The 16,875-nt window shown below is 38.6% G+C and overlaps 1 protein-coding gene across 1 annotated transcript; it reads left to right on the top strand.

Moving 5' to 3' along the window:
- Positions 1-1,852: 1,852 nt before the first annotated feature.
- LOC110726734 (mannosyl-oligosaccharide 1,2-alpha-mannosidase MNS1-like) lies at positions 1,853-16,875 on the top strand. The gene is made up of 14 exons (XM_021906221.1): positions 1,853-2,299; positions 3,395-3,442; positions 4,070-4,234; positions 4,612-4,724; positions 6,179-6,244; positions 6,356-6,527; positions 12,548-12,637; positions 12,750-12,874; positions 12,989-13,054; positions 13,694-13,802; positions 13,879-13,977; positions 15,466-15,546; positions 15,630-15,800; positions 16,130-16,875. Exons 1-14 carry the CDS (start codon positions 2,150-2,152, stop codon positions 16,349-16,351), a joined length of 1,677 nt encoding a protein of 558 aa, XP_021761913.1. The 5' UTR covers positions 1,853-2,149; the 3' UTR covers positions 16,352-16,875.

The raw sequence follows: 16,875 nt of genomic DNA, 5'->3' as shown, positions 1-16,875 counted from the left end.
AATAATTAAACCGGAAAACTTCGAGGCGTGAACAGAATCACTTTCCCAAAAGTATAATTCCGACCCTAAACTACAACCGGGTTTTCACGGAAATTTACTTAGGAGATACAACAAAGAAATAATTGCAATCACAAGTAGGATGATTACAATTCAATGTATAAAGCTTGTGTATTTATGATGATGATAATTAGGAAATTGCAAAAGATTACAAAGAAAAATAGAAATCTGATTTTTCTTAAGTATAACCGTCAAATACCAAGGAAGAAAGAGAAAAACCGTCAGCCAAACAAAGCAGGCATGACACGCGCCCGATCGGGCCTTCCACCGCCCGATTGGGCCAACTGAAAACGTCAGACATCAAGTCCCCTCGCGTCCGATCGGGCGGTGGAGACTCGATCGGGCGGCTACCCAAATTCCTGAATGTGAATTCTCGTCTCCTTCTCACGCCCGATCTGGCGGTGGCTGCCCGATCGGGCGGCGGAGAGGAAGAATTTTCAGCCACCCTCGCGCCCGATCGGGCGAGAACCACCCTGACCGGGCGGCTGACCGGGCAACAAACCAGGGGCAACACCTTTGTCTTCCATAAACAAGGTTTCTCGTTGTCGAGAACTCTAAGCTTCCTTCAATGTATTACTTGCTATAATATTCTTTATTAATTATATACAACACCTTTGCCTAAGTAATATAATTAATTAACTTTGGTTTGTCTAAATTCTCAAAATTAATCAACAGCTTATTATGTGGGCATGTGAGTACTTGTTACACTTGTTAGAATTGTTATATTTTGTGAATATTAACTCTATTATTTATATTTATTACGAGTATGTAGCAAGTAATTAAAGATACATAATACTACGTATTTAGTATTATTAATAAAACAAACTACATAATAACATACCGGTCAAACGTACCAATAATAATAATAATCCTATATATAAAGTGAAAGAGGGTTTTGGGTGATAAAATTCACTTTTCCAAAATACCCTTTTTTATTTTTGTCTTTCTTTTTAGAAAGGGGTTTAGGTTGATAAATTTCATTTACCACCTAGAATAAAAAAACTACCATCTGGAAAAAAAAACTCTTCAATCCAAAAAAATAAAATAAAAAATTAGAGAATCGAGCTTGATAGATTACTTATATTCATATTACACCGATCAACGCGTGATTTTATCATTCTTTTCCAAATTAATATCACTTTAGGTGATATTTTAAATGCTTATCTAATGTCCCGGAGACGTTCGTTAGCAAGATCTTAATAATAAAATTATACAAGTGACTTTTTGTGGTAGGGTAAATGCTTTCATTTAATTATCAAAGATATTGTTTGACATAGTATTACATTTCTAGAAATCTAGTACTAGTAGTAATTAGTTGACTCATTGACTTGTACAAACATACAACTAATTCCATCAATGTGGTAATCTCCAATTGGAGAATGTACACACATATTCTTGGCTTATAACTCACGATGCAAACAAACATAACACATCAAATACACTTCCAACAAAACCCATCCACCCTACATTATTTTAACCTCTCCTCACTTTCTCCATCTAATTTTTTTAAGGGAAACTTTTTCCATGTAATCGCTATAACGTTTACAGAGTATAATACACGTTACCTACAATAAAAAAAAAAAAAAAAGCAAAAACATAGTTACGCACTTCATATGATAAAGAACATAAATCTGTGTCCATGATCTAATAAACAAACCACTATTATGGGTATAATTTTTTAGGAGAACGAATCGGTTTTGCTTGAGAAGTACTACTAATTACTTAATTAGTACTCGTAATTACATTATGAATATTTTTTGAATAAAATAAAATACGTAGTAATTTAATAATAATTTTCTTTCCTTCAATTTTGGTCTTAATAGATTCCCGTCTTCTGCTTACTTCATTGTCATCATCTTTTTCTTCTTCTCCTAAAAAAATTCCACAATTTTAAATCAAATTGGGGAAAAGAAGAAGATTAACCCTAAAATTTCCGACAAAAATTGAGGAAGGAATTAGAATCAACATTTAGGATTACATCAACTCGTTGCAATCAATTATCTTGGTTTAAGCTCTTTCTCATGATTTTATTTTTGGATTTCAGTAATTAAATTATAGTTTTAGGGTTTACGTATATAAAATTACTAGAAAAATGGCGAGAAGTAGATCATCATCTTGGTGGAGATATGTAAATCCGGCGTATTATTTGAAGCGGCCAAAGAAATTGGCTATGTTGTTCATAGTATTTGTTATTGGCACTTTGTTTGTTTGGGATCGCCAGACTCTACTCAGAGAACACGAGGTTATTTACTCAATTATTTGATTATTATTGAATTAAATTCTTTGTTAATTTTTGTGGGTAGATCTGTTTTTGCCTTTTCATTAATGGTTTTATTTTGGATAATTCATTTTGATTGATTGATAATTGGCTAAATTGGGTGGAGATCATGCTGAAAGTTGGAATCTTTTGAAGTTTTAGGTGACAATGCTGTTTGATTATTAATGTTGTGTAATGTTGTATTGTTTGTTTGAAATGTGATTGATGAAGTGGATCATGGTGACATGGAAGTTTGGGAAGTGAGAGAAAATGTGTTGTAAATTAGAGATAAGTAAGAATTATAGGATGACTAGAGAATTGATATTTGAGCTGTTTCGGGGCTAAAAATGGAGTAGTGATGGATAAGGCCAGTTCGCGGTTAGGTAATCACTGGTATCTATGGGTATGTTCTAATTAGAAGTTAGAAATACTTGGGTGAGTTCAGTTGTTTTACTGAAGTTTTTAATTCCTTAAAATCGCTTCTATAGTATTGACAATTTAGATGAATGTGCGAAGTATCTTACTGATGGATAATGTGACATGGCAATAACCTGAAAGCAAAAACAATGAAGTTGCAGAGTACCCGTGCCATTTAGACTCCCGTGATGCCCACACTGGTGCCTTTTTTTTTCTTCTAATCATAGTATTGGTTGGGGGGGGGGGAGGGTCTTGATTGGGGATTTTTTCTATTGGGTGTGTTTCCTTGGAGATGCTTGTTGTTTATTGGCAGTTTTGATGAATTACGGCTTAGTGAAGTTTACACATCCTAGGTAGTTGGAGGAGAGATCATGTAAAGATCTGGATGGGTTGGAACTGAATCACGGATGATGGATAGATCTTGTAAGTGATGAAGTTGCAGAGAGCCTTTGTCATTAATACGTCTCATTGGGTCAAACCTTGTGTGTTCATATAATGAATCAAGCTCTGTTCTTGTTGCAGTTGAAAGAGGACTCATAAAGAGAAAGTTTTACCCCCCCTCCCTATTACTTTTTCTTTTTCTTTTCTTTTTTTTTTTAATTTTATTTTTATAACTTTGGAATACAATTAGGCATTAATCTGATTAAAAATTGATGATTGCAGGAGGAATTAGAAAAGTTGTATTCAGAGGTCAATCGGCTGCATGATGAGGTAAACTAATTGTTGTTTTTTGTATAGTTTTCCCTATCTTATGTACTTAGTTGCTAGTTTGTATGACTTCATTGTATTGCCATCCTTGAAATAGCATTATTTTTCTACGGCTGATTTCTTCTGTATGTAGAGAAAAACCTTTGTTTATTCTCATTGGTCAACCTATTTTACTGCTGCTATCTTCTTTAGGATTCATATAACTCAAAACTTTCTGCCAGAAATTATTGACATAATCATTTTCTGGCTATTATATGCCTTTTAAAATCTTCTTAAGTAAGCAAATGATATACTTCTCCCCCCCCCCCTTTTTTTACTTGCAACAATTTGACTTTTACACTATTCATATGCTCTATTTTAATTAGCTTTGATGATTTATAACTGAGCAAAAATATAGTCATGTGGGATCTTGTTGGATTCGTCTGGATTATACTATTTAATTTCAAATGTTTATAACTTTTACATATTAGTAATTAAGTGATTGAAATAATGCATCGGCAAGCGTGAAAAGAGAAGTGTTGTAAGTTAAAAAAAAGAATAAAAAAATAGAGGAAGTAGTATTCATTAAATTATTTTTACATTTTAAGTATCATTTGATTCTTTGTGGAATTGATTTCTCTTTCTTTACAGCTTGAAGGGGTAAAAAATGTTGCAGGGATAAAGAATGATATTCTGGCAAAAAAGGTTGTATCAGATGATCCTCTTGACGTTGAGCGAAGACAAAAAGTGAAAGAGGCCATGCTACACGCTTGGACTTCTTATGAGAAATATGCTTGGGGGCAAGATGAACTTCAGGTATTCCTTGGTGATGCTTAGAACATGTCACTTTTATATCCTTAGTTACTCATCGAGATGTTTGATTAATTATACATTGTTGGATATGAGAAAACCATAAAAAAAATGAGTGCCTCTATTTAAGATTTCCATGTCACTATTTCAGATCCATGATGAAGGGGTACTTGGTTGTATTAATCAATTATTGAATGCCTGTCAAAAGACAAACCATAATCCACAAAAATAGCCTCTACTATCTGTTTGTTTTGAGTGGTTGATCATTGTTGTCTTGAGCTATCTAAAGAATTTATTGGTTTTCCAACTCAATAGTATTTTTACTTTTAATTCACACCTGTCCTATATTGTGCTTGTATCAATAAAGTTCATTATATCTACAGCCCCAGAGCAAGAGTGGTGTCAATAGCTTTGGAGGTCTTGGAGCTACACTGATAGACTCATTGGATACATTGTATATTATGGGCCTGGACGAACAGTTCCAGAGAGCTAGAGAGTGAGTTCTGGTACCCTTTTATATCATGCTTCTCTGACATTTTCTTTCCGAGGGAAGGTTTACCTTCGTTGTCTCGGCTCCCATGCTTTTGAAATTGACATGCGATTGTTAAATTGTTTAAAAATAGATTGATTAAAATTGTTATATGTTCAGTCAGATTTATATGTGATACGAAGTATTAGTTAGTGCTTTTTATTTCTATATGTAATTATGTACATTTTTATACTTATTTTTAGGGAAAATTTGCAAATTGCAGCTCAAAAGTTCGTATAAATTGTAAATTGCAGCCTGATTCAACTTTTTCATCGGTTTACAAGTCGAAAAATCTTCGATTAAGGTTTTAGGGGCCATTATAGGACTTTGAGGTCCGAATTGAGCTCGGAATTAGAAAAAAATAACGCAAGTGCCTCATTTTGCATAACAAAAATGTATCGATTTGTGGGAAACTATAAATATGAGACACTTACGTTATTTTTTTGCTAATTTCGAGCTCAATTCGGGCCCTTAAGGGCTAAAATGACCCCTATAATTTTAACCGAAGATTTTTCAACTTGTAAACCGATGAAAAAATTGAATCGGGCTGCAATTTATAATTTATACGAACTTTTGGGCTGCAATTTGCATTTTTTTTTTAAATGACTGTAATTTGCAAAATACAAACTTTAAATGGCAGCAATTTGCAAATTTTCTTATTTTTAGATATTAATGGGTAGGTGTGGGTCCTTATACCCTTAATAGTTTTATAATAGCCATATGAGCTCCAAATTATTGCAACCAGTCATTGGCACGAGTGCTTTTCTCAATAACATTAAGTTTTTTGTCATGACGGTGATGCTTAAAATTGAGTCTGTATATTAACTATATTTTGAATTTGAAGAATTAAACAAAGTCGGGATGAACCGATGAATCTTATTTTTCTCTCTCGAACTATGAGGTTGAGAAACATCTTTGCAATCAAATGTTGCTTATACGTGTAGGTTTTGTTCTATTCAACTTTTTTTTTTTTTAGGTGTTCTAATATGTATTTTTAAGCTCTGATGTGGTCTAGTTTGGTCTAGTCTGATTTTAATTTTTGATTTGACTCATTATCTTTTATTTTATTGTTTGATTTGAGCTGAATTTTTCCAGTCTCATCTAGTGTGGGCTGATTTTAATTAGATTGAGTAGTAATAAGAATAAGGTGAAGAAAAAAAAAAATCTTAATGTTTTAAATCCATCACTCTTTACTTTATAGCTCATGTCTTTTTATCTTTTTGAAGCCCACTTTTACTTTTCCCTAATTATTTTGAAAGATCATATGTTCATGAATTTACTAATATTGGCTCTCTTCATTTTTGTGCTTGCCGTTTCTTTTTTTATTTTTTAATTTTTTTATGAATGTATGTTACTTTTGACTGGTGTTTATTTGTGTTTTATGATTGCTCAGCTAGATGATTTGCATCTTCTTTTGGCAGGTGGGTTGCCAATATGTTGGATTTCAACAAAGATTATGATGCTAGTGTCTTTGAGACAACCATAAGGTTGCTTTTATAAGGTTTAATGTCATTTATCTTATACAATGTTTTCTGCATTAAAAGTTTTCCAACTTGCTTATTTTTGAGACCTATTCCTTGTATTTCATGTTAATACAGAGTTGTAGGGGGACTTTTAAGTGCTTATGATCTCTCCAATGACAAGATGTTCCTTGAAAAAGCCCAAGATATTGCTGATAGACTGTTACCTGCATGGGACACGTCTTCCGGTATACCATATAACATTATTAACCTGGCGCATGGAAGACCTCATAATCCTGGGTGGACAGGGGTAAGTTGTGAGGATATGAATACTGTTACCATTTTGATCCTTTTATGTGTACATGCTTCTTTGCTGTTTTGAATTTTAAAGATATATTTTTCTGGCTCAAATGACTATAAAATTTGTTTGGCATTTTTGGATAGCATGCTGTGAGCATTTTCCCACAAAAGCCTATGCTTAAGCTACTTGGCATCTTATCATTTGGGTCTTGTTGGCGATGTAGCAGTCTCTATGTAACGGACTCAATACTCAACAAGGGTCACGATTTGATTACTTATTCAAGAAGGAGAAGGAAGGGTCAGCAAAATAGAATGTCAGAGAATGAACAACAAGGCAGCCCCCAAGCAGAGAGCAGTCACCAAGCAGAGCAGCATCATCCAATCAGAGGAGAGCTTTGACAGCTGCTACAACAACTTTTGTTGTTTTCCTTCTTTTGGCAGATTATGTATATATAAGAAAGGGAGAGTGGGATGTGCTAGTTAGGCAAGATCATAGTAATTTCTAGAGTTAGAGAGTGGTGCCCTAAAGGTGCTAAATCAGAGACTAGTAGCCTCAAGCTACTCTTGTTTTGCTTCTTCCATTTTCATATTAATCAAAAGCTGCCCATTTTCCTCAAAAATCAAGTCTTTATTGCATAACTTAATATTAATACAAGTGAGTAACCACTAGAGTATTACAAGTGGTATCAGAGCGGCGGTCCTGGATGAGCAAATGGCTGGAGTTCAAGCTCGGTTGGAAGCAATGGAGGCGGCGATGAAAACACAAGAGGAAACACTCAAGAAGACCTTGAGTGAGGCCAGTGAGAAGCTTGATAATCAATTTGAGCTGCTACGGCAGCAGCAAGAAGCTCAGACCGCCGCGAACGCCACCACACAAGCCCAGTTTTTCGAAGAGCTGCGGAACTTGGTGAACCAGAGGCATCACGAACAAGGACTAGGCTACAACCATGAAAATCGCAACCAGAACGGCGGTGGTGACTATCATTGGAAGCCGAGGAAGCTTGATATGCCCATATTCGAAGGTGCGGACCCGGATGTATGGATCCTTAAAGGGGAGAAGTATTTTCTCCACTACCGTCTCACGGAGGAGCAAAAATTGCAGGCGGCTGTCTCGGCGTTGGAAGGGGACGCACTAAGGTGGTTCCAGTGGGAAAATCGAAGGAGGCCTATTGCGACGTGGGAGAGCATGAAAGCGCGGATTTTGCGTCAATTCCGGCCAACTCACGCCGGGAGCCTCCACGAGCAGTGGCTGGCCGCAAGCCAGGAGACGACAGTAATGGAGTATCGAAAGAAGTTCATCGAACTTTCAGCGCCGTTGGAGGACATCCCTGAAACAATCATGATGGGCCATTTTATACAAGGGCTCAAAGATGACATCAAGGCTGACGTCAGGCTCATGAACCCGTTTAACCTAGAGCAGGCCATGGAGATCGCGGGTCGGGTCGAAGAGAGAAATCGGGTCGACGGGTTAAGAAAACCACCCGGGTATTTCGGTTCGGGTCGACCCACTACCAGTACAACTAGATCATCCGGATCCAAAACACCAGTCGGGTCGGGCCTAATTAACACTTTTGGTACCCCTGCCCAACAAGCCACGACCTTCAAAGGGTGGCCTAAAGCTCCGATTATCACCCACGATCTACCACCAGCTCAACGGCGAGGTCCGGGGAGCCGCGGCGGCTGACCGATTCCGAGCACCAAGAACGCAAAGCCAGAGGGCTTTGTTTTAGGTGCGATGAGCGGTGGAGCGTGGGCCACCGCTGCAAGAACCGCGAGCTTAGTGTGCTGCTGCTCGGCGGCAAAGAAGACGTCGGAGCTGGCCGGCAAACCGCCAGAACTGGACTCCAGCGACGACGAGGTGGTGGCCGGAGCTACCCACTGCTCCTTGGTGGGAATCTCAAAGCCGAAAACCATGAAATTGGAAGGGAAGGATGGTCCGAAGTCGGTGGTGATATTGGTAGACCCCGGAGCCACACATAATTTCGTTTCGGAAGTGTTAGTGGCGGAGGTGGGAATTCCGGTGAGCGGTGACCGCGAATTTGGAGTGTCACTTGGGAATGGGGATGTGATCGTGGGAAAAGGGAGATGTACAGGGGTAAGGGTGGTCTTGAATGGAGGTTTCGTGGTGGTTGATAACTTCCTGCCTTTGAAATTGGGGAGTGCTGACATGATTTTGGGAATTGAATGGTTAGAGAAGTTGGGGTCGGTCACGCATAATTGGAAGACACATATCATGAGTTTTATGGTGGGTGATCGGAGGGTGACCTTGGTGGGAAATACCGCGTTAGAGCACTCTAAGGTGTCGCTCAGGGCAATGTTGAGGCACGAGGGAGGAGGTTTATGGGTAGAGATCAACCATGTGGAGATGTATTCGAGTGCAGAGAGAGCCGAGCCACTGGTGGCAGCACCACCCACGTGGTTGAAGGACGTAATGGAGGAATTTCAAAGTGTCTTTGCCGAACCTAAGGGGTTACCACCCAAGAGGGGACACGAACACTCAATCGTGTTTTGAAAGAGGGAAGCAACCCGGTGAGTGTAAGACCCTACCGGTACCCCCAATTTCAAAAAGATGAGATTGAAAGGATGATTAGGGAGATGTTAATGGCCGGAATCATCAAGCCTTCGGTGAGCCCCTTTTCAAGCCCGGTGTTGTTGGTTAAAAAAAAAGATGGTTCGTGGCACTTTTGCGTAGACTATCGTGCTTTGAACCGGGAAACAATTCCGGACAAATACCCCATTCCCATCATCGATGAGCTCTTGGATGAGCTTCATGGGGCTGCCATCTTTTCCAAGCTCGCTATCACCAAATTTTAGTAAGGGAGGAGGATACACCCAAGACCGCCTTCCGAACCCATGAGGGCCACTACGAGTTTTTGGTAATGCCTTTTGGGCTTACTAACGCTCCCGCCACCTTTCAAGCCTTGATGAATGAGGTGTTCCGACCTCATTTGAGAAAATTTGTGTTAGTTTTCTTCGATGACATCTTGATTTATAGCCCCAACATAGAGAGTCATCGAGAGCACATGAGGGTAGTGTTGGGGTTGCTCAAGGAACATTGCTTGGTGGTGAATTTCAAGAAATGCGAGTTTGGGCAGCAGCAAGTTGCTTATTTGGGTCACGTGGTGTCCCAAAGTGGAGTGGCGGTGGACATGGAGAAAGTCAAGGCCATGGTGGAGTGGCCTACTCCAAAAAATTTGAAGGAGTTGCGGGTTTCTTGGGGCTAACCGGCTATTATCGCAAATTCATTAAGGGGTATGCTCAAATAGCTAGACCCTTGACCGAACAACTTAAGAGAGATAATTTCGGGTGGTCAACCGAGGCAACTAAGGCATTGGAGCAGCTCAAGGCTGCCATGGTGGCTGCCCCTGTGCTGGTAATGCTGAATTTCAGCAAGTTATTTGTGGTGGAGGCCGATGCCTCGGGCTACGGTCTAGGAGCGGTGCTAATGCAAGACTCTAGGCCTATAGCATTTTACAGCAAGTTATTGGGCCCTAAATCGCAAGCAAAGGCCACCTATGAGAAGGAATTAATGGCGATTTGCCTAGCCATTGTTAAGTGGCGCCATTACCTACTAGGCCGTCACTTTGTGGTGAGAACGGATCAACAAAGCTTGAAATATTTGATGGAGCAAAGAGAAGTGGGGGAAGATTATCAAAAATGGGTGCGCAAATTATTGGGTTTCGACTTTGAAATCCAATTCAAACCGGGGGCTAGCAATAGAGTGGCGGATGCCCTCTCTAGAAGAGGTGGCTCGGAGTTGGAAATGGCAGCCATGGTTTCTGTCCAGGGAATTAAGTGGGAAGAGTTGGAAAAAGAGGTCGAAGAGGATAGCCTCTTGGGAAAAATAGCAGCAGCAGTGCAGCAAGGGGAAGGGTCGTATGTGGGGTACACCATTGAGAATGGTAGGTTGTTATTTAAGGGGAGGGTGGCAATACCCAAGTCATCCACCTTGATTCCCAAGCTCTTGCGAGAGTATCATGATAGCCCCATTGGAGGACATCAAGGAGAGACTAAAACCTACTTGAGAATTGCTTCGGAGTGGTATTGGATTGGGATGAGAAAGGATGTCGGGGAGCATGTGTAACGCTGCCCCATCTGTCAGCAAGCAAAGCACTCTCAAATGCAGCCCGTGGGACTCTTGCAACCCCTACCCATTCCCGAAGCCATATGGGAGGACATATCAATGGACTTCATTGAAGGCCTTCCCAATTCGATGGGGATGAATTCTATCTTGGTTGTGGTAGATAGACTCTCCAAATATGCCCATTTTGTTGGGCTAAAACACCCATATAGTGCTGCCACAATAGCTGCCATTTTTGTTAAGGAAGTGGTCAAGCTTCATGGGTTTCCTAGCTCTATAGTTTCGGATCGGGATCGCATATTTATGAGTATTTTTTGGCGAGAGTTGTTTAAGCTACAAGGCACGGAACTTAAGAGAAGCACCGCGTACCACCCCCGAACCGATGGTCAAACGGAAATAGTCAATAAGACCTTGGAAACATATCTAAGATGCTTCGTGAATGGGCAGCCCAAATCTTGGGGAAAATGGTTACATTGGGCTGAATTTGCTTACAATACAGCTCACCATGAGTCAATCGGGTTTACCCCATTTCGAGTGGTTTATGGAAGGGATCCCCCGAAGCTAATTAAGGTGGGGAAAGGCCAAACTCCGGTGGATAGCTTGGAAGTTTGGTTACAAGAAAGGGATTGGGTGCTTGAGGATTTGAAGATGAACTTGCTTCGTGCACAGCAAAGGATGAAAGCAAATGCGGATTTAAGGAGACGAGAGGTCGAATTTCAGGTGGGAGATTATGTCTACCTTAAGCTTCAGCCATATAGACAAAAGTCTCTTGCTAAGAGGCCTAATGAGAAGCTCTCTCCGCGTTTTTATGGACCATTTCTGGTGGAGCAACGCGTGGGAAATGTGGCCTACAAGCTGAGTTTGCCTGATTCTTGCCGCGTACACCCTGTGTTCCATGTATCTCAATTGAAGAAGGCACTTGGCAGCCAAGAAGTGAGCCCTACCATACCAACTCAGTTGACAGCAGAACTGGAGTTGCTGGCAGAACCAGAGCAGGTGCTTGCTGACAGAAAATCCAGCAGCTCTCCCTCTCACTTGGAGGTGTTGGTTAAGTGGGAAAATTTACCCATGATGGAGGCCACCTGGAAAGAAGCTTCTCTCATCAACGAGCGTTTTCCTTCCTTTCACCTTGAGGACAAGGTGAGTCTTCTAGGGGGAGGGAATGTAACGGACTCAATGCTCAACAAGGGTCACGATTTGATTACTTATTCAAGAAGGAGAAGGAAGGGTCAGCAAAATAGAATGTCAGAGAATGAACAACAAGGCAGCCCCCAAGCAGAGAACAGTCACCAAGCAGAGCAGCATCATCCAATCAGAGGAGAGCTTTGACAGCTGCTACAACAACTTTTATTGTTTTCCTTCTTTTGGCAGATTATGTATATATAAGAAAGGGAGAGTGGGATGTGCTAGTTAGGCAAGATCATAGTAATTTCTAGAGTTAGAGAGTGGTGCCCTAAAGGTGCTAAATCAGAGACTAGTAGCCTCAAGCTACTCTTGTTTTGCTTCTTCCATTTTCATATTAATCAAAAGCTGCCCATTTTCCTCAAAAATCAAGTCTTTATTGCATAACTTAATATTAATACAAGTGAGTAACCACTAGAGTGTTACACTCTAATATAAGTGAATTTGAAAATGTTGTTTGCCACAATGTTTATAATTACTATCACCACCTGGTGATAATCCTGAGCATCTTTGGGTCTGGGAACAGTGGGGAGGGGTTAATACAGGAAAGAGTGGAGAGGCCGTTTAGCTATTGCTTATGTAATTGATAAACTATGTGATTTCTTTGGGAAAGAATCAGAATAATATGCTTTCACTTTGTCTAAGTTACTGCTGCTCTTTGGAAAAGCTACATGATGAGGGTCCTGATATACATGTCCTTTTTCATGGGAAGGGCTTTTTTTATAGTATTACGGGAATTTAATTTTTCATTATCATTTTTTTGGCAGGGCGACAGCATATTAGCAGATTCAGGCACTGAGCAACTTGAATTTATTGCTCTGTCTCAGAGGACAGGAAACCCTAAGTACCAGCAGAAGGTAATTTGTCAAATGTAATTGTGGTTTTTTACATGTTGAAGGGACGTACTCTACAGAGCAAACTTTCCCATTGTTATAAAAAGTCTCGCTTTCATTTTGTTTTGATCTGTAGGTAGAAAATGTAATATCAGTGTTCAATAAAACCTTCCCTGATGATGGTCTGTTGCCTATATACATTAATCCTAATAGTGGAGAGGGATCACGTACAACTATCACTTTTGGTGCTATGGGTGACAGGTAAGGATTGTTTGTTTTTTGTAAGCTCAAACTGTCCTTTTGAAGGCATATTATTTCTGTTCTTCTGGCTTTTTCATGGATAATAATGTTTTTAACCCAAGTATTTGGTTGCAGCTTTTATGAATATCTACTCAAGGTGTGGATACAGGGGAATAAAACTACATCTGTAAACCTCTACAGGTATGTTTCGCTGATATCTACTTGCGCATTACATTAATTTCTTGTCTGGGAATAAAGAAAATAGTGGATCAAGCTAAACGAGTGAATAGTGCTGATTCTCTCTCATACAGGTTATTGACTTTTAGTGATTTATTCCCCGTTCTTTGCTTTAATACAATGTTTTATTGACCCTTGGTTTATAGAATTGACTTTTGATCATGGCGGATTTTCTTCTCTTAAATTTTTATTCTTGATGATTAATAAAGTCGTTTGTCTCTACAGAATCTTTGCTGCAATTAAGTTTAATGCATTAGCACCTTTGATGACTTATTTATTATAATGCCTTGTGAGTTATACTTTTTGTGAGCTATCATGCATAACCACCTTTGATGACTTAATATACTCTGTGACTATGCTACTGAGGAAGAGAATAGTGTTTTGTGAATCTTATATTATTTCTATGCTATTTGTTTAGTCATTTTAGCCTCTCTACATCTCATGGACTCATGGTCACCATCTACCGTATTCACTGAAGTGGAACCTTATATTTTGATATTTTAGCATACTTTATTCTTGTATATGCCTTCAGGTATGATCTTATTTGTGTTCATATTTTATTTCTATTGCTTCTCTTACATCATGTGATAATCTTGGATACAGAGATATGTGGGAAAGATCTATGAATGGGCTTTTAACTCTGATCCAGAAGACAACACCATCATCATTCACATATATTTGCGAGCGAAATGGGAATTCTCTGCATCATAAGGTAGGGCTTTGGCAATGAAATAACGGCTCTTGCCTTGAAATATTATTTGTATTTCTAATAAAATATATCTGTGCAGATGGATGAGTTAGCATGCTTCGCTCCCGGAATGTTGGCTTTAGGATCCGCGGGTTATGGTCCAGGAGAATCAGAGAAATTTATGTCACTTGCTAAGGAGGTATTTGACATTATGTTTGACACAATGCATGGTTCAACTTTCTTAAACTACTTTTAGGTGTAATATATTGCTAGTTTCATGTAAGCATGCTAAGTGCCGATAAGCTATGGAGTGTTAAATTATTTGCAAAACTACTTCAACTTTGCTGACGCTAGATAATTGCAAAATTGTCCCTTCATTCATTACGTAGTAATAGGACCTTTGAAAGTCATTCAGTAATACACAAAGGATTTTGTATATTTTGGCCCTGTTTGGTTTGACGTAAAAGGTTTGCATGGAAAATGAATTTTCCATTTTTTCCCATTTTCCTTTGTTTGGTTTGTTAAGGAGTGGAAAACAATTTTTCAAGGGTGGAAAATTCCATCCTTAATGATGGAAAACATTTTCCTTCCAAAAACAAGGGAAGCCACATTTTCCTCTCTCCTCCTTACCTCTTTTTTTACTTCCCTCTCATTCATCCTTACATTTCCACTCTTACTTTTTATTTTTCTTGGACTTTTCTTGTATGCAACCAAACAAAGGAAAACTAATTTGCAATTGTGCTTTTCCTTGAAAATATGTTTTCCATGAAAACTAATTTTCCATTGAAAATGTTTTACATTAAACCAAACGGGGCCTTTATGTTTTTTTGCATTAACACTGATATAGAAGATGATGGTGAAAGTGATTTGATATTTTGATGTGGTTTTTTGCGCAACATATCATATCAGCTTTACCATTCATTGTGATGATGCTTCTTGACAAGCCTGAAAATGGAGAAATTATTTTGTTGGTGGAAATTTCATTGCCGCCAAATTAAATCTCAATATATGGAAGTGAGTATTTGAGTTTGAAATTCCCATCTTATTATGTGGGCCAGTGCATGGCCAAGTTTATGAACAATCCTCTTGTCGATCCTTTTGTAATCAGGGTAACTCTATTATGAAAGTTATTGAAGTCCTCCATTTGTTTCTAACTAAGTGCATCACTTAGTTAGGCACATAGTTTTAAGAGTGTTAATTTTATGGATATTATGTTGTGCAAGCTGTAGGTGAATTATTTATTATAAGAAAGTGAATAAATGTTAGTGGGTGAACTTTTCTAATAAAATGACAGTGTAAGTATGTATTGAGATTATGGAAGAGAGAAATATGTAAAATAATGAGAAGTGGGGTTGGTGTGAGAAATAAAACTATGGTGGGGGGTTACCATTTATGGAAGTGATGCGTTTATTCAGAAACAGCTGAATGTGACATTTGATGCACTTATTCTGATTTGTAGGAAGTACTTTTATTTACACTTTTGGTGTACATTAAGGAAATCTGGTAATGTGTTTGATTTGACAGACCTGACTGCTAAAAGGGCCTTGGTTTTATTTTATTTTATTTTATTTATTTATTTATTATATTTTTTTTAATCTCGTGATAAAACCGTGCAAAATGTATCACCCCCTCCCTCTCAAAATTAAAAATAAGAATAGGGTACCTGATTTGTTTTTTGGTTTTGTAGCTGGCATGGACTTGCTATAACTTCTACCAGTCGACACCTACTAAATTAGCAGGGGAGAATTATTTCTTTCACTCTGGGCAGGTGAGTCTTCTTCTTAGTTACTTTTACTTGAAAGCCGAAATTCTTCTCTTGTTTAATGTACTTTGGATGTACATGCAATGTAGGATATGTCTGTGGGCATATCATGGAACATTTTGAGACCAGAAACGGTTGAATCACTTTTCTATTTATGGCGTCTCACTGGAAATAAGACATATCAAGAATGGGGCTGGAACATATTTCAAGCTTTTGAGAAGAACTCTCGTGTAGAGTCAGGTTATGTAGGGCTCAAGGATGTAAGCTTCTAAAACTCTAAACTTCCAGATTCCATATTACAAGTTTATTATCTTGATAAAATCAAGATGGCAAACTTATAAATAACAGCCAAAAATGTGCGCTTCATGGTAGAACAGCTGATGCCTGATGGTGCAGATTTTTGGTCATTTATTTACAAGTTTGCCATTTGATAAACAACCCATGTTTATCAAAAAGTTCAACTGGGGTGCCCTCTAGTTTGAAGGTGTTTGAAATAGTTTTCTTAATGCTGAGGTATTATATGTTAAATTCGTATTGTATTTATCTTTGAGTGAAAGTTTTGCTGAGTAGTATGCTTAAACGTTTTCAGGTAAATAGTGGTGTTAAAGACAATATGATGCAAAGCTTCTTCCTGGCAGAAACCCTTAAATACTTGTATCTTCTCTTTTCACCCTCAACTGTCATTCCCCTAGATCAATGGGTCTTTAATACTGAGGCTCATCCGTTAAAAATTGTTACCCGGAATGATAATGGGGAGAAACAGAACAGACCTGTTATTCGACAACGTGCTAGGAAGGAAGGTCGAAATTGACCTATGGACAATTTTGAGGTAATCAAAACTCCGAGAGTAGATGTTGTACCGAGATTAAATACCTGTTTCAACTGTGTTTTGATTTGAGGCTCCGGTCCATTAGATGGCTCAGGGCTCAACGTTCAGGGTTTCTAACTGACTAGGAGGCGTTGTTGCCATAGCCCATAAATGTACTAATGCTCTGGATTGGCTTCATTTTTCATCGTATAGGTGTGTAAAATAGAACAAGTGTACCTTCTTTGCTGTTCATTGTCATGCTTCACGAGGCATTAAGCAATGCTGCCATGGCTGTAATTCAATCTTATCTATCCCCTGTAGTCCTTAGACGTGTTACAGGTTTTTCCATTTCCGACAATAGTTGCATCCCAAAAGGAATACAATTGTCTAGTTTCAGTTGTTAAGCATACACCCTATGAATGTAGGAATTTTCAGATTACCTTTTTTTTTTTTTTCCTGAGATGTACGATGAAATTCAGCTTTTAACTTCTAAGACACTACAATTTTTTCCCGATTATCTTTAGACA

The sequence above is a fragment of the Chenopodium quinoa genome, unplaced genomic scaffold, assembly GCF_001683475.1.
Source record: "Chenopodium quinoa cultivar QQ74 unplaced genomic scaffold, ASM168347v1, whole genome shotgun sequence".
Taxonomy (NCBI): domain Eukaryota; kingdom Viridiplantae; phylum Streptophyta; class Magnoliopsida; order Caryophyllales; family Amaranthaceae; genus Chenopodium; species Chenopodium quinoa.
The sequence above is the reverse complement of the archived record's forward strand: the minus strand, read 5'-3'. Positions and strand labels throughout refer to the sequence as shown.